We start from the raw sequence: 11,563 nt of genomic DNA on the forward strand, positions 1-11,563 counted from the left end.
GGCGACCCCCGCCTCCAGCGTCTCCCTAATCAGCGGTACTCTGCAGCCCTGCGTCTCTACATCCTGTTGCCTCGTGTGCGAAGGGGGGTGGGCAGTGAATTGGAAGACCTTCCCCTTCCCTCCAGCTCAACTCTGGCCTCCCACCTCTTTTCCTTCCAAATCTGAACTTGCCCCTCTCCGCGAGGATATGGTATTGGGATCTTTCTAGCACAAAAGACGAGGGTGGTTCGTAGATGAGAGGGAAAGACTGAGGACAGAGAAGCTGAGCCAGGTCTGGGGGCCTTGGGCGGGCGGAGGCTCCAGCAGGGGGCTCCAGAGCGAAGGCCACCGCCAAAGCCAAGGCCGCGGCCGGCCCAGGTGTCCAGGGCGGGGGCGGGGTGCGCCCAGGGGCGTGCTCCCACTCCACCTCCGGCTTAAGAGCGAAGGGCGGGTGCCCGAGGCCGAAGGAGCGAGCCCGCGCCTGATCCAGTCCGGTCCGACGCCGCCATGCGGGACTCGAGCAGGATTCTGTGGCTGCTCCTGTCCCTGCGCACCGGTGAGGCCCGCGGGGGTCCTGGCGCTCCGCTGCCCTGAGGGAGGGGGGCCCGGAGAGGAGAGGTGCGAAGCTGGGCCGGTACAGGAGCTAGCGCTGACCGGGACCCGACGTCCCGAGGGCTTCCTAGAGGAGGCGGCCTTGAAAATCGCCGCCCTCTAGGCCAGCGCGAACTAAGGATAAGGAGGTCCGCGAAAGGTGGGAGAGGGTTAGGGACGCAGCAGCTCTTCCTCCCGAGCCCGGGTGAGAGAGGATGGAGAAGAGGCGGCGGGCACAGAACACCGCTGAGGCCACAGCCGAGTTCCCCGGAGCCTCGGGAGCAAGGCTGGGTCTCCTCCACCTCAGGAAGTTGGGACCCAGGGCCATGGGACATGGTGCAAACTCTCAGGAAGGGCTGGCCCGGGCTCCAGACTCTGCAGTTGCCAGACCTTTGGTGGGAGACTCAGAGCCCGAGGTGGAGGATAGTGGGTTTCAGCGGGTTGGGGGTCCGGAGGCGGTGTTCCGGACAGAGGCTGCAGTTTGACCCTTGGGGAAGATGGAGTGAAGGCTGCCAGGCGAGACGACCTGTCCCCCAGGGACAGTCCGGCCCCAAAGTTAGTTTCCAGGTGTCCCCCTGGAGCACGAGCCTCCAAGGGAATCCTGGTAGTGCCTGGGGGGCCAAGAGGAACTCTGCTCAAGCGTGCCTACCAAGGACCTGTGTGTTAGGCTCTGTACTAGGATGACTTCCAACAATGAAGATGAGTTCTCATCTGCTTCATCAAAACAGAACAGGGCCAGAGAGGCCTAATTTGTCACCTCAAGTCCCCAGATACAGGAGTAGGAACTTGAACCCAACCTACTCATTCCTCAGCCTCCCTTGGGTATACCATCTTCCCTTAGCAGGGGCCTGGTGCTATCCTCACTGTAGAGGGCACCCTCAACCACCCCTCAGTAACATGTTCCAGTTCTCAAGGGAGGCCAAAGGACAAGACTGAGGTGGAACCCTGGGCCAGCACCTCTTTTTGGAGATCAGGAGGGGGCAGAAGTTTCTCAGTCACAGAGCCTGTTCAGACTAGGGTAGATTGCTCCTTCCTCCCCAGGCTGAGCCCCACCCCAGGGCCTTTCCACACCTCTGTGATGGGCTGGGTTCCCAGCCACCCAACTGCAGCAACCCTGGACAGAAAGGCTGGAGCACAGCTTTGCCCTGTCTCTGTCCACTGCCTCTCCATGGGAGTGCAACGTTGTGGCAGGGGACTGGCCATGCAGGCTGATAGGCGGACGGGGTCATGTACGGATGTTGGAGCCACCCTCACTTGGGGACCATGGGTTGGGTAGGTGGAAAAACTGATTATCAACTATCCTGTCCCTTAGCGCTTGGTGAGATGGAAGTGCGGTGGTGCACCATCTCAGACCCAGAGCAGCAGAAATGCAGTGACATGAGCAAGGCCTTCCAGGAAGCCAGGATCCAGCCCTCCATCCTCTGCATCCAGGGAACCTCCACTGACCACTGTGTCCAGCTCATCTCGGTGAGATCTCTCCCCTTTGGCTGGCCCAGACAAGAGAGCTCTGACTCAGGAAGAGTGCACAACAGCCTCATTCACTGAGAAAGTGACTGGTGTCCCTCTGCCAGGACTGGGTGATAGGATCTCCTGAGTTTCCTGGCAACAAGGGCCAGTCTGTTTCCTGTGAGGTGGGAGGCGTGGGAGAACCACATTCTAGATGGGTACCAGAGGGCAGAAGGATCTGAGAGGCAGGGTTTCCTTTGCAAAGGAGCCCTGTTAGGGTGGGGACACCATCCTGACCTTGTAGCCCAAGGTCACTCACTGCCATGAAGCTTTCCAGAATGAGGCTAGTATGATTCCTAGGGAAGGAACCCCCATTTCAGGGTCCTGGGTGGATGAGTGGAAGATGGGAAGGCAAGTTGGGCCGGTGGTACCCTTTAAATGGGTACCGACCATCTTCAGAGGCAAGGCGGAATGAGGAAGGTAGACACTACAGGATAGACGCTGGCTTTTCATTGTAGCTCAGCCCTGGGAGGCTCATGAAACCTAATCAACCAGACCCCAAGGGGCCAGGCCTTGGGGTCCAGCTTCCCTTTGAGGGCAGAAACCAGTTACCCTGAATGGCAGTTCCACTCATGGACCCTGTGACACTATGACAGTGCACTACTTCATCAGAGGGCACCAGGCATACATGTGGTGCACATATATGCATGCAGGCAAAAACATTCATACACAAGGCTAAAATAAATAAATTTTTTAAAAGAAGAAAAAGGGGGACGTTTAAGAGGGTGTGCATGGGCTTCGGTCTGCAGGAACTAGCTCGGAAGGAAATGCTGCTTAGGAACTGCAGCCAGAGACCAAGGAACAGCACCGTGAGCAGATGCTTTTTGCTACAACTTTACGTTGTACTATTTGATCTTTCACTGTGCGCATCCATTTGATCCTGTAAGTTAATATCTTAACAGACTTATTTATATTTTTATGTGTATGTGTATTTTGCCTGCATGTACGTATGTGCATCATATGCGTGCCTGGTGCGTGAGGGGCCAGAAGTCAATCTCTCTAGCCCCCAAGTTAATAATATTTTGGGGGCTGGAGAGATGCCTCAACAGTTAAGAGAGTACTGGCTGCCCTTGCAGGGGACCCGGGTTCAGTTCCCAGCACCCACATGGTGGCTCACAACAGTCTGTAAGTCCAGTTCCAGGAGATCCAACGCCTTCTTCTGGCTTCCTCAGGCACTATGCACAAAAATATTTAAAACAATATTGTTAAATAGCTATTTGGTAAAGTTAGGTGAGTTCTTGGCCTGAGAAAGGGTGGAGCCCTGGGCCCTTAGGACAGGGCTAAGATAGGTCTCCTGGACCAGAGGAAGAGGACAGTGTAGACCCAGTGCTTCTTGAAGGGTCTGGAGCTGCCTGTGAATGTCACTAAGTTCCTGGCTCAGTGGACCTATAGTCAGGCTGACCCCCAGTGTCTTACCAGGACAGAGAAGCTGATACCATCACCTTGGATGGAGGAGCCATTTATGAGGCAGGGAAGGAACACGGCCTGAAGCCAGTGGTGGGTGAAGTATATGATCAAGGTAAGGGGCAGGGTGTAGGGAAAGGGCAAGAAGTCAGCCGGCCAGTCTGGCCTGATGCCCTGCAGCCCCAAGTTGGTCACCAGCTCTGTCACAGAATATTCCTAGAGTCCCACGCAGACAGTCCCTCTGAGAACTCCCTAGGTCTCTCTTGAAACTCTCAGGTGGGAAAGTGAGGGACACAGCAGTCTGACTGAGTCTGCTCTCCTCCCTGGGCAGCTAGGAGCCCCCCGACCCCGATTTTTACCCACTAGACCCATACTGAGGAGCAGCCCTGCGGCAGAGCTAGGTGGAGCCCCATGTGGAGGTTCCTGGTGACCAAGTTGTTTGGATACTTGCACATTTCAGCACCCCTGTCAGAGGCAGCATGGGGGGAATGGGGCTGGGGACAGGAGGGGTGAAGTCTGCAGAGGCCAGCAGACCCAGGAACGTGGCACAGCTGGGCAAGCTCCTGGCCTCATGCTCACCTCACAGCAGACATATCTAGCTGGACTTGCTCTCTGTGTCCCCCACAACCTGTCTAATGCCCAGCCTCTGCTGTCAGTCAGTGTGACTGTCACATCCTCCCATGGGCTCCTGGGACCTCCTATCCTTTCAAAGGACCTCTGTCCTGTGTGGCAGAATCCTTGATTCACCCCCAAGTGCCTTAGCCAAGGCCCTCCCCCTCCACCTTGCCAGCCCCTGAGCAGGACCTCATCCTAATTTTTTTTTGCAGCCTCTGGTCCTCTGCAGATAAAGCCCCAACTGGCTACTAGCTGAGGTGTTGACAGTCTCATGACTAGGACATAGTCCAGCACTGTAGAGAAGACAGCCTTTTCTTCAAACAGCCCTAGCTCTTGGGCCCTCAGCACAGCTTCTCCCCTAAGTAATCCAACCTCCAATTGAGTCCCTATGTGTCTTGGACACTGGTTGAGTAGTCAGAAAAAGCCCTGACTCAACAGTAGGAGTCAGATAGTCAGCACGCACCCCAAACCCCAGTTCCTCACCAGATTCACATGAAGAAAAGAAGAAGCCAATTGAAAGAGATGGGGGAGGCCCTCAAACAAGAGCAGGCATGGGGAGGGACCCCAGCAGTGGTCCCAGGTGGGAGAGGTTTTGATGACTCCAGAAACTCATGAGAGAGGTGGCACTGGGTGTCTGGAAGCAGCTGCTTAGGGCACTGGTTTTATCTTCTATAACTTGATCGTGTTCTAATCATGGACATCCCACCACCACACACTATGTTGGGTTGAGGGGAGAGAATGAAAATGACCAGGGAGACTGTCTTATCTCTGGCCTTCAGTCCCTGTCCCTGTAGACAAGTTATCTGTGTCTTTTCTTAATGACCCCTTCAGGGCCACACTAGGCCCAGAGAAGTCTTTCTCAAGGCTTCGGAGCCCTACCAACCTGAGCCATTCGGGGTCATGAATGACTCAGGGCACCATCACTAGCTTGTTCTGCCTCTCTTACCCTCAATCCCTCAGCATCCTGACATGGCTCTTCCTAAGTTCCTAGTTCTCTGCCCTGCTTCCTTAGCCATCTTCTCTTTACAGCCATGTGGCCCTTCCTTTAAACCTCCAAGTTCTCCTAAGGGCTTCAGCGTTTGGAAAGCCAAACCTCCCCTAATTTGTGCGAGGCCCAGCTGTGGCCAGCTGGCTTGGGAAGGAAAGTGGGGAAACACTTGAATGAATTACTCTCTGATAGTGTTACTTCATGAGGCTAAGGGAAGGCTAGGTCATCTGGTAAGATGTGATCTCACCCTTCTACCCTCTCACTGACAGAAAACCACACACACACACACACACACACACACACACACACACACGTCCTTGTGCTCATGCACGCATACACGTGTGTGCCTAGCACACCTGCCGTCCCAGCAGGTACTGCAGCCTCCCTCCCACCATCTCCCTTGCTGTGCTCACTCTTCCCCTCCCCTTCTAGAGGTTGGGACCTCCTATTACGCTGTGGCTGTGGTCAAGAGGAATTCCAATGTGACCATCAACACCATGAAGGGTATGAAGTCCTGTCACACGGGCATCAACCGGACAGTTGGCTGGAATGTGCCTGTGGGTTACCTGGTAGAAAGCGGACGCCTCTCAGTGATGGGCTGCGACGTGCTCAAAGGTGAGGGCTTCAGGCCCAACACACAGCTTTCCTATCCTCTACTTAGGCTTTCCCTTCCCTTAGGGGAGCCCCTTGGGCCTCATCTTCATCCCATCAGCAAAGTCCCACATTCTATGGGGTTCTTCCCCACATGTGGCCCCGTGCAGTCACTCCTTTCACTGTACTGTGTAGCCCCAGTGTCCTCCATCAGAGTTTCTGACTGGTTGGCCACTGTGGAGCACAATTCTTGCTTGCTCATTACCATGTCCCATGTAACACAACCAGCCATGGGGCGCAACTCCAGTGTGAAGCAGAGAATGTGAGGGTGGTCTCTGTCTAGACATATCCTGACCTTTACAGGATTAGAAATGACTCGGTCAGGATCCAGACAAGCTGCCTAAACAACACTGTAACCAGCACAACCCAGGAGAGCCAGGGGGCCTAGCCAACACTGTAACCAGCACAGCCCAGGAGAGCCAGGGGGCCTAGCCAACACTGTAACCAGCACAGCCCAGGAGAGCCAGGGGCCACAGCCTCTTGAGTGGTCTACAAGTCATGTGGATGAACATTTGTGAAAGGGGTGTGCCTGAGGCTTCATTATTGGTGGGGCATCAAAAAAAAAAACTGTGCAGCAAATAGGGCACTTTAACACCCAAAACTCTTCTCCCATCCCTCCAACAATTTCAGAAGTACCACCTGTCTCATTGGTAAACTTTATTAACTGCCCATTATTGATTTGAAAATGAACCCTACAGTGAGAACAGAATCCAGTTGGTATTCACTTGTCCTTTATGGACATTTTGAGAGAACGTCACACTCCCCTGAGCCACTTCTAAATAGCAGCAGCCACACCCAGGTATACACTGCCACTCCCAGGGCCCAGTCTGAGAATCACTGGTGTGATCCAGGTCCTCTGTTTCTTCACTTGAAGCTGAAAGGTGGCATTCTCAGAAGCATAGGGACCGCACCGATGCCCTCCTGACTCCCCAGGGTGGGGTCTGAGGGGTATGTGCTCAGTGACCTCTTTCTGCCCCTTCCCACAGCTGTCAGTGACTATTTTGGGGGCAGCTGCGTCCCTGGCGCAGGAGAAACCAGTTACTCCCAATCCCTCTGTCACCTCTGCCGAGGTGACACCTCTGGACAAGGTGTGTGTGACAAGAGCCCCCTGGAGAGATACTACGACTACAGTGGGGCCTTCCGGTGAGAGGACTGGGGCAGGGTGTGGTGGGAGGAGGTTACGGGTATGGGAAGAGAACACTTCACTCATGCAGGGAAGCGTCCGTGTGGGCTGCAGTGCATCAAAGTAGCCTTTATGCAGAGCTGTGCCCCAGTTAGTTTATAAACATGAAACCGGAAGATGCCAGGCTGGATTTGCTCACAAAGTCAACATAGTTGGTGTTTTGGGGGAAAGGGAGGACTCTTAGAGAAGAAAATGGAAAAAAGGAGCTTTGTGGAATACTCCCAGGTCCCTCTTCTGATGTCTGACCAGCATAGTGGCCAGTACGGTGGGTGGAGGAGTGTGACTGGACATCTGAGCTGGCCTTTCTCTGTGCTGGTCCTGACTTTAGATCAACCCTCTGTGACCCAAGGGAAAGTCTAAGGGCTCATGTCCAATTCCATGTCTGCTTATGGGAGCTCCTGGTCCCTGTGGCTGCCCCATGGGGGAGGGGGCCTATCGTTGCCCCATGCTCCCATGGGTGGCCAGGGGCAACAGTTTTCACCACAGAGGGAAGAAAGAGTCCTTGCCTCCTCTGCATGTCCTTGGCCACCTTCCCTTGGCCTTTACTCCCTCAAAGGCCCCAGGGCTCTCCCGGTGCACTCCAGCCCCGGTCCAGCCTGCTTATTTTCTGGCTGTGGGGACCCAAACAACTCCTTTGCCCAGCAGGCCTTGACCTTGTCACATTGGGCAGTGACATAGAGAATACATGAAAGTCATCATCCTTAGCACTCAGGATATTTTGGTATAGTGTGAAAGGCCTTCTAGGCCAATCCCAGGTATCTTCAAGATACTTTGGGTGTCTGGGCTGCAGATGGCCAGTGAAGGAAGGCAGCACAGGACTGCACTGACTGTGAGGGGACTGCTCATCCTCAGAGCTGCCTCGCTGTCACCTGGAGAGCTACCTCCTCAAGCCGACTCAACACACGATGAAGCTAGAAAGGGTTCACAGCTTGGCAAAATCACACAGTGAACAAGATGGGGGCAGGACCCTAGAATGGCAAGACTGTGAAATATGGTCACAACTCCCTACAGCCCTGGCCAAACTTCAAAGTGGAAGACAGGTATAATTGAGGGGCCAGAGCTCAGGCCCCACAAATGCTCATGGCTTCTCTTATACAGGTGTGTAGCAGAAGGAGCAGGTGACGTAGCCTTTGTGAAGCATAGCACAGTGCTGGAAAACACTGATGGTGAGTGGGGATCAGGCTAGGCTGCCTGGGTCAGACCCCAGATGGTAGCAAGCACTCTGGTTTGATACTGCTCTGAGTCTCCCAGGTGACTGTGGCTGTATCCCACAGTCTCTGAACCTTAGCTCTCTCTCCTGCAAAAGTCAACAGGTGGGTCCTACCAGTGAGTTCCAACTGCTCTAAGCTGCAAGGGCTGACTAGGCTCTGCTCTGACCTGTGACCTTGGGTTCTGTCCATTTCCACTTGATTGGTATCTGCAACCCTCACACTAAACTCCATGGGCTTCCCCTTCCTGGCATTTTCTCCTGTGACCTGAAGAAGGCCTACCTTCTCCCTTGACACAGTCTCACTGAATTGAAGATGAGTTGCTATGATGTGTTGGTTTAATTTCATTTTAAATTTTGAAATAGTTGAGCTTGAGAAAAATTGCAGCCAGGTATGGCGGCCCACGCCTGCAAAGTGCTCTTAGCACTTAGGAGGCTGAGCCAGGAGGATTGCTGCAACTCCAAGGGCTGCTTCAGCCTCGTAAGTGCTGGGGTTACAGGCATGGCTGGAAATGTCCCTTAATTTGGATTTGCCTGAAGATCGGTTTTTGCTTTTTGCTTTTTGCTAAATTGAAGTAGAAATGATATGCAGCAAAATTTGCACTTCTTGAAGTACAATCCTATGAGTTTTGCCCAAAACATGCAGTTGTACAGCCATCATCACAATCAAGATACAGACTGAAACGAACCCTTCACCTCCAAATTCCTGCAGGCACCTTTCTGCTCACAACCCCTCCTTACCACCAGTCAGACCTCGGCCTGTTCCAGAACCCATGGGCCTTATCTTTTTTATTGTGGTTTTAGGGCAGCAGGCAGGTGGTATTTGTTGTTTGAGTTTTGTTTCTTTGAGACAAGGTCGTACTCTGTAGTCTAGGCTAGTCTCCTCCTCCCTCAGCCTCCCAAGTGCCACAATTTTAGGTGTGTACCACCATACCCAGCTGTTCTTCTGCTTCTTTTTTTTAAAAGTAATTGACTCAACCAGGCATGGAGGCACATGCCTTTGATCCCAGCACTCAGAAGCCACAGGCAGATGGATCTCTGTGAGATTCAGCCTGGTCTACATAGAGTTCCAGGCCATCTGGGGCTACAGGGAGACCTTGTCTCAAAACAACAACAACAAAGTTAATAATAATAATAGCTGTTCTTCTGCTTCTTTTTTTTAAAAGTAATTGACTCAACCAGGCATGGAGGCACATGCCTTTGATCCCAGCACTCAGAAGCCACAGGCAGATGGATCTCTGTGAGATTCAGCCTGGTCTACATAGAGTTCCAGGCCATCTGGGGCTACAGGGAGACCTTGTCTCAAAACAACAACAACAAAGTTAATAATAATAATGCACCACGTAGCCAGTTTATTCACAGAGAGAATATGTAGCACATTTATTTATGTGAACTATCACTATACATTGCCCAACAGTTAGTAAACCCAACATTTGTCTTGAATGTGCACTAAAAATATCGAGAATATGTACAGCATTATTTTCTCCTTTGCTTCTTTCAATTAACATTGTAGTATTTTCTTCTATATTTCAGTATTCTTTTGGTGGTTATATAACACCATTTATATATTCCATTTAATGGGAATACCACAGTGAATGAACTCCTCCCAGCATGGGGCACGAGACATTTCGTTTGCTCTGTTATGGACTCTATTGGCAATAACTCACTCCTCCTTGGCTGTCATTGTGTGTGTGTGTGTGAATCAATGAGTTTAATTAGGATTATTTGTAGGAGCATGGATAAGAGGTTATTTATAGGAACATGGGCAACTTACCAGTGGCTCCACGACTAAGAAATGTTTCTCCCTAGTTCAGCAACCATTAACTGCCTATAGCTCCTCAAGGAGTATCAGGGCCTCATGAGCCCCTCCCCTCCCCATGGTAAAATGTTGCTGGGTCCAACCTGGTGCAGGTCTGGTGCAGGCAGTCACAGCTGCTGGGAGTTTAAGAGGACCATGGCCATGTCATGCCTGGAAGACAGCATTCCACAACACTCCAGTCCTTCCTCTAGTTCTTAACATTTTTCTCCCCCCTTATCTACTGTGTTCCCTGAACCCTGGAGAAGGTAATGTAGATGGCCCATTTATGGCTGAGCTTTTAACAGACACTTATTCTCAGCACTTAGATGGTCTAAGTTATGAGTACGGCCCACTGCAAAAAGAAGCCTCTCTGACAAAAACTGACAGCAGTGCTACTCTATGGCCATAAACGAATATTTAGAAGACAGTTTGACAGGTACATCATGTCCATTTCTCAGAACAACAGTAGTAGCTTCCCTGCTTAGACCTATGACCTCCCAAGTCACAGGCTTTTGACCAGGTTTACAGTAGAGACATGAATTCTCGCCTGTGGACTGGAATCAAATCCAATCAGAAAGTGACTGGTTACCCCCATTACAGTCTTGCCACTGTTGCACCAGTGCATACATTTTGCCTGGCAGGTCATTAGTGTTGCATGCAGGGTCCACACCTAAGTAAGACTGTTCATGACAAGCCTCACCTAGCAGGCTGCATAGTATACCTCCAGGCACTATGAAAGCTATCCAGCAGAAGGAAGCTTCCAGCTCAGTCCCAGCTTGATTTCTCTATGCCCTGCAACCAAAGCATATGTTGTCTTCAGCAATAGTCTTTCCATCTAGTTCTAGTAGGCAACCAACAGCAAAGGCAATAGCCTATTATGTTGTCTTCAGCAATAGAGTCTTTCCATCTAGTTCTAGTAGGCAACCAACAGCAAAGGCAATAGCCTATATTGTTTTGGGGGACCTCAGAGGCCTCCCTGGCCAGCAGCTCATAAGACGGTAACCTGCCCTTGGCACCGGGATTTTCATTTAATAATCTTATGGCTTCTGGAAGTGGCTTTAATAATTATCTTTCTATGCTAATCATTGCCTCGTTTTGTGTGTCTTTTTTGAGACAGGGTCTCCCTGTAGGCCCAGCTGTCCTGGAACTCACTAAGTAGACCAGGTGGCCTTGAACACACGCAGAGATTTGCTTGCCTCTGCCTCCCAAGTGCTGAGATTAAAGGCATGCAGCCAGCCCAGTCATTGACTCTTTTTTTAAAAAATATTTTATCTTTTTGTGCATGTATGAGTGTATTGTCTGCATGTACGTGAGTGCACCCGTGTTGTGCAGTGCTTCGGAGGTCAGAAGAGGGTGTCAGATTCCCCTGGAACTGGAATTAAGGATGGTTCTTAGCTGCCATGTGGGTACTGGGAATCAAACCTGGGTCCTCTGCAAGAGCAGTCAGTGCTCTTAACCACTGAGCCATCTCTCTAGTCCCCAGTCATTACCTCTTAAATCAGTAAATCTATCATATAGTCTGACTCCATGAAGGCAGACATAAGTCAGAGTTGAGAATAGAAAACAAGCCATCCAGAAAAGGACAAGCCATAAAGAACTATCATCAAAGCAGGACAATCCTATGAAAAGGACCTGGCCTGG

General features: G+C 51.7%; 1 protein-coding gene across 2 annotated transcripts in view; it reads left to right on the plus strand.

Moving 5' to 3' along the window:
• The first annotated feature begins 441 nt into the window (after positions 1-441).
• The window catches only part of Meltf (melanotransferrin), a 28,371-nt gene continuing 17,249 nt past the window's right edge, over positions 442-11,563 (plus strand). Inside the window, exons 1-6 of one of the 2 annotated variants that reach the window (XM_017799482.2) lie at positions 442-535; positions 1,883-2,037; positions 3,496-3,595; positions 5,516-5,698; positions 6,721-6,877; positions 8,016-8,083. In XM_017799482.2, the coding sequence (XP_017654971.1) occupies positions 487-535; positions 1,883-2,037; positions 3,496-3,595; positions 5,516-5,698; positions 6,721-6,877; positions 8,016-8,083 (712 nt within the window). In that variant the 5' untranslated portion in view covers positions 442-486. Of the gene's footprint in view, positions 536-1,882; positions 2,038-3,495; positions 3,596-5,515; positions 5,699-6,720; positions 6,878-8,015; positions 8,084-11,563 lie in introns of those variants that run through there. The other variant, XM_029566177.1, reaches the window with a different exon arrangement.

This window comes from Nannospalax galili, unplaced genomic scaffold (genome assembly GCF_000622305.1).
Source record: "Nannospalax galili isolate Female #2095 unplaced genomic scaffold, S.galili_v1.0 scaffold598, whole genome shotgun sequence".
Classification (NCBI taxonomy): Eukaryota; Metazoa; Chordata; class Mammalia; order Rodentia; family Spalacidae; genus Nannospalax; species Nannospalax galili.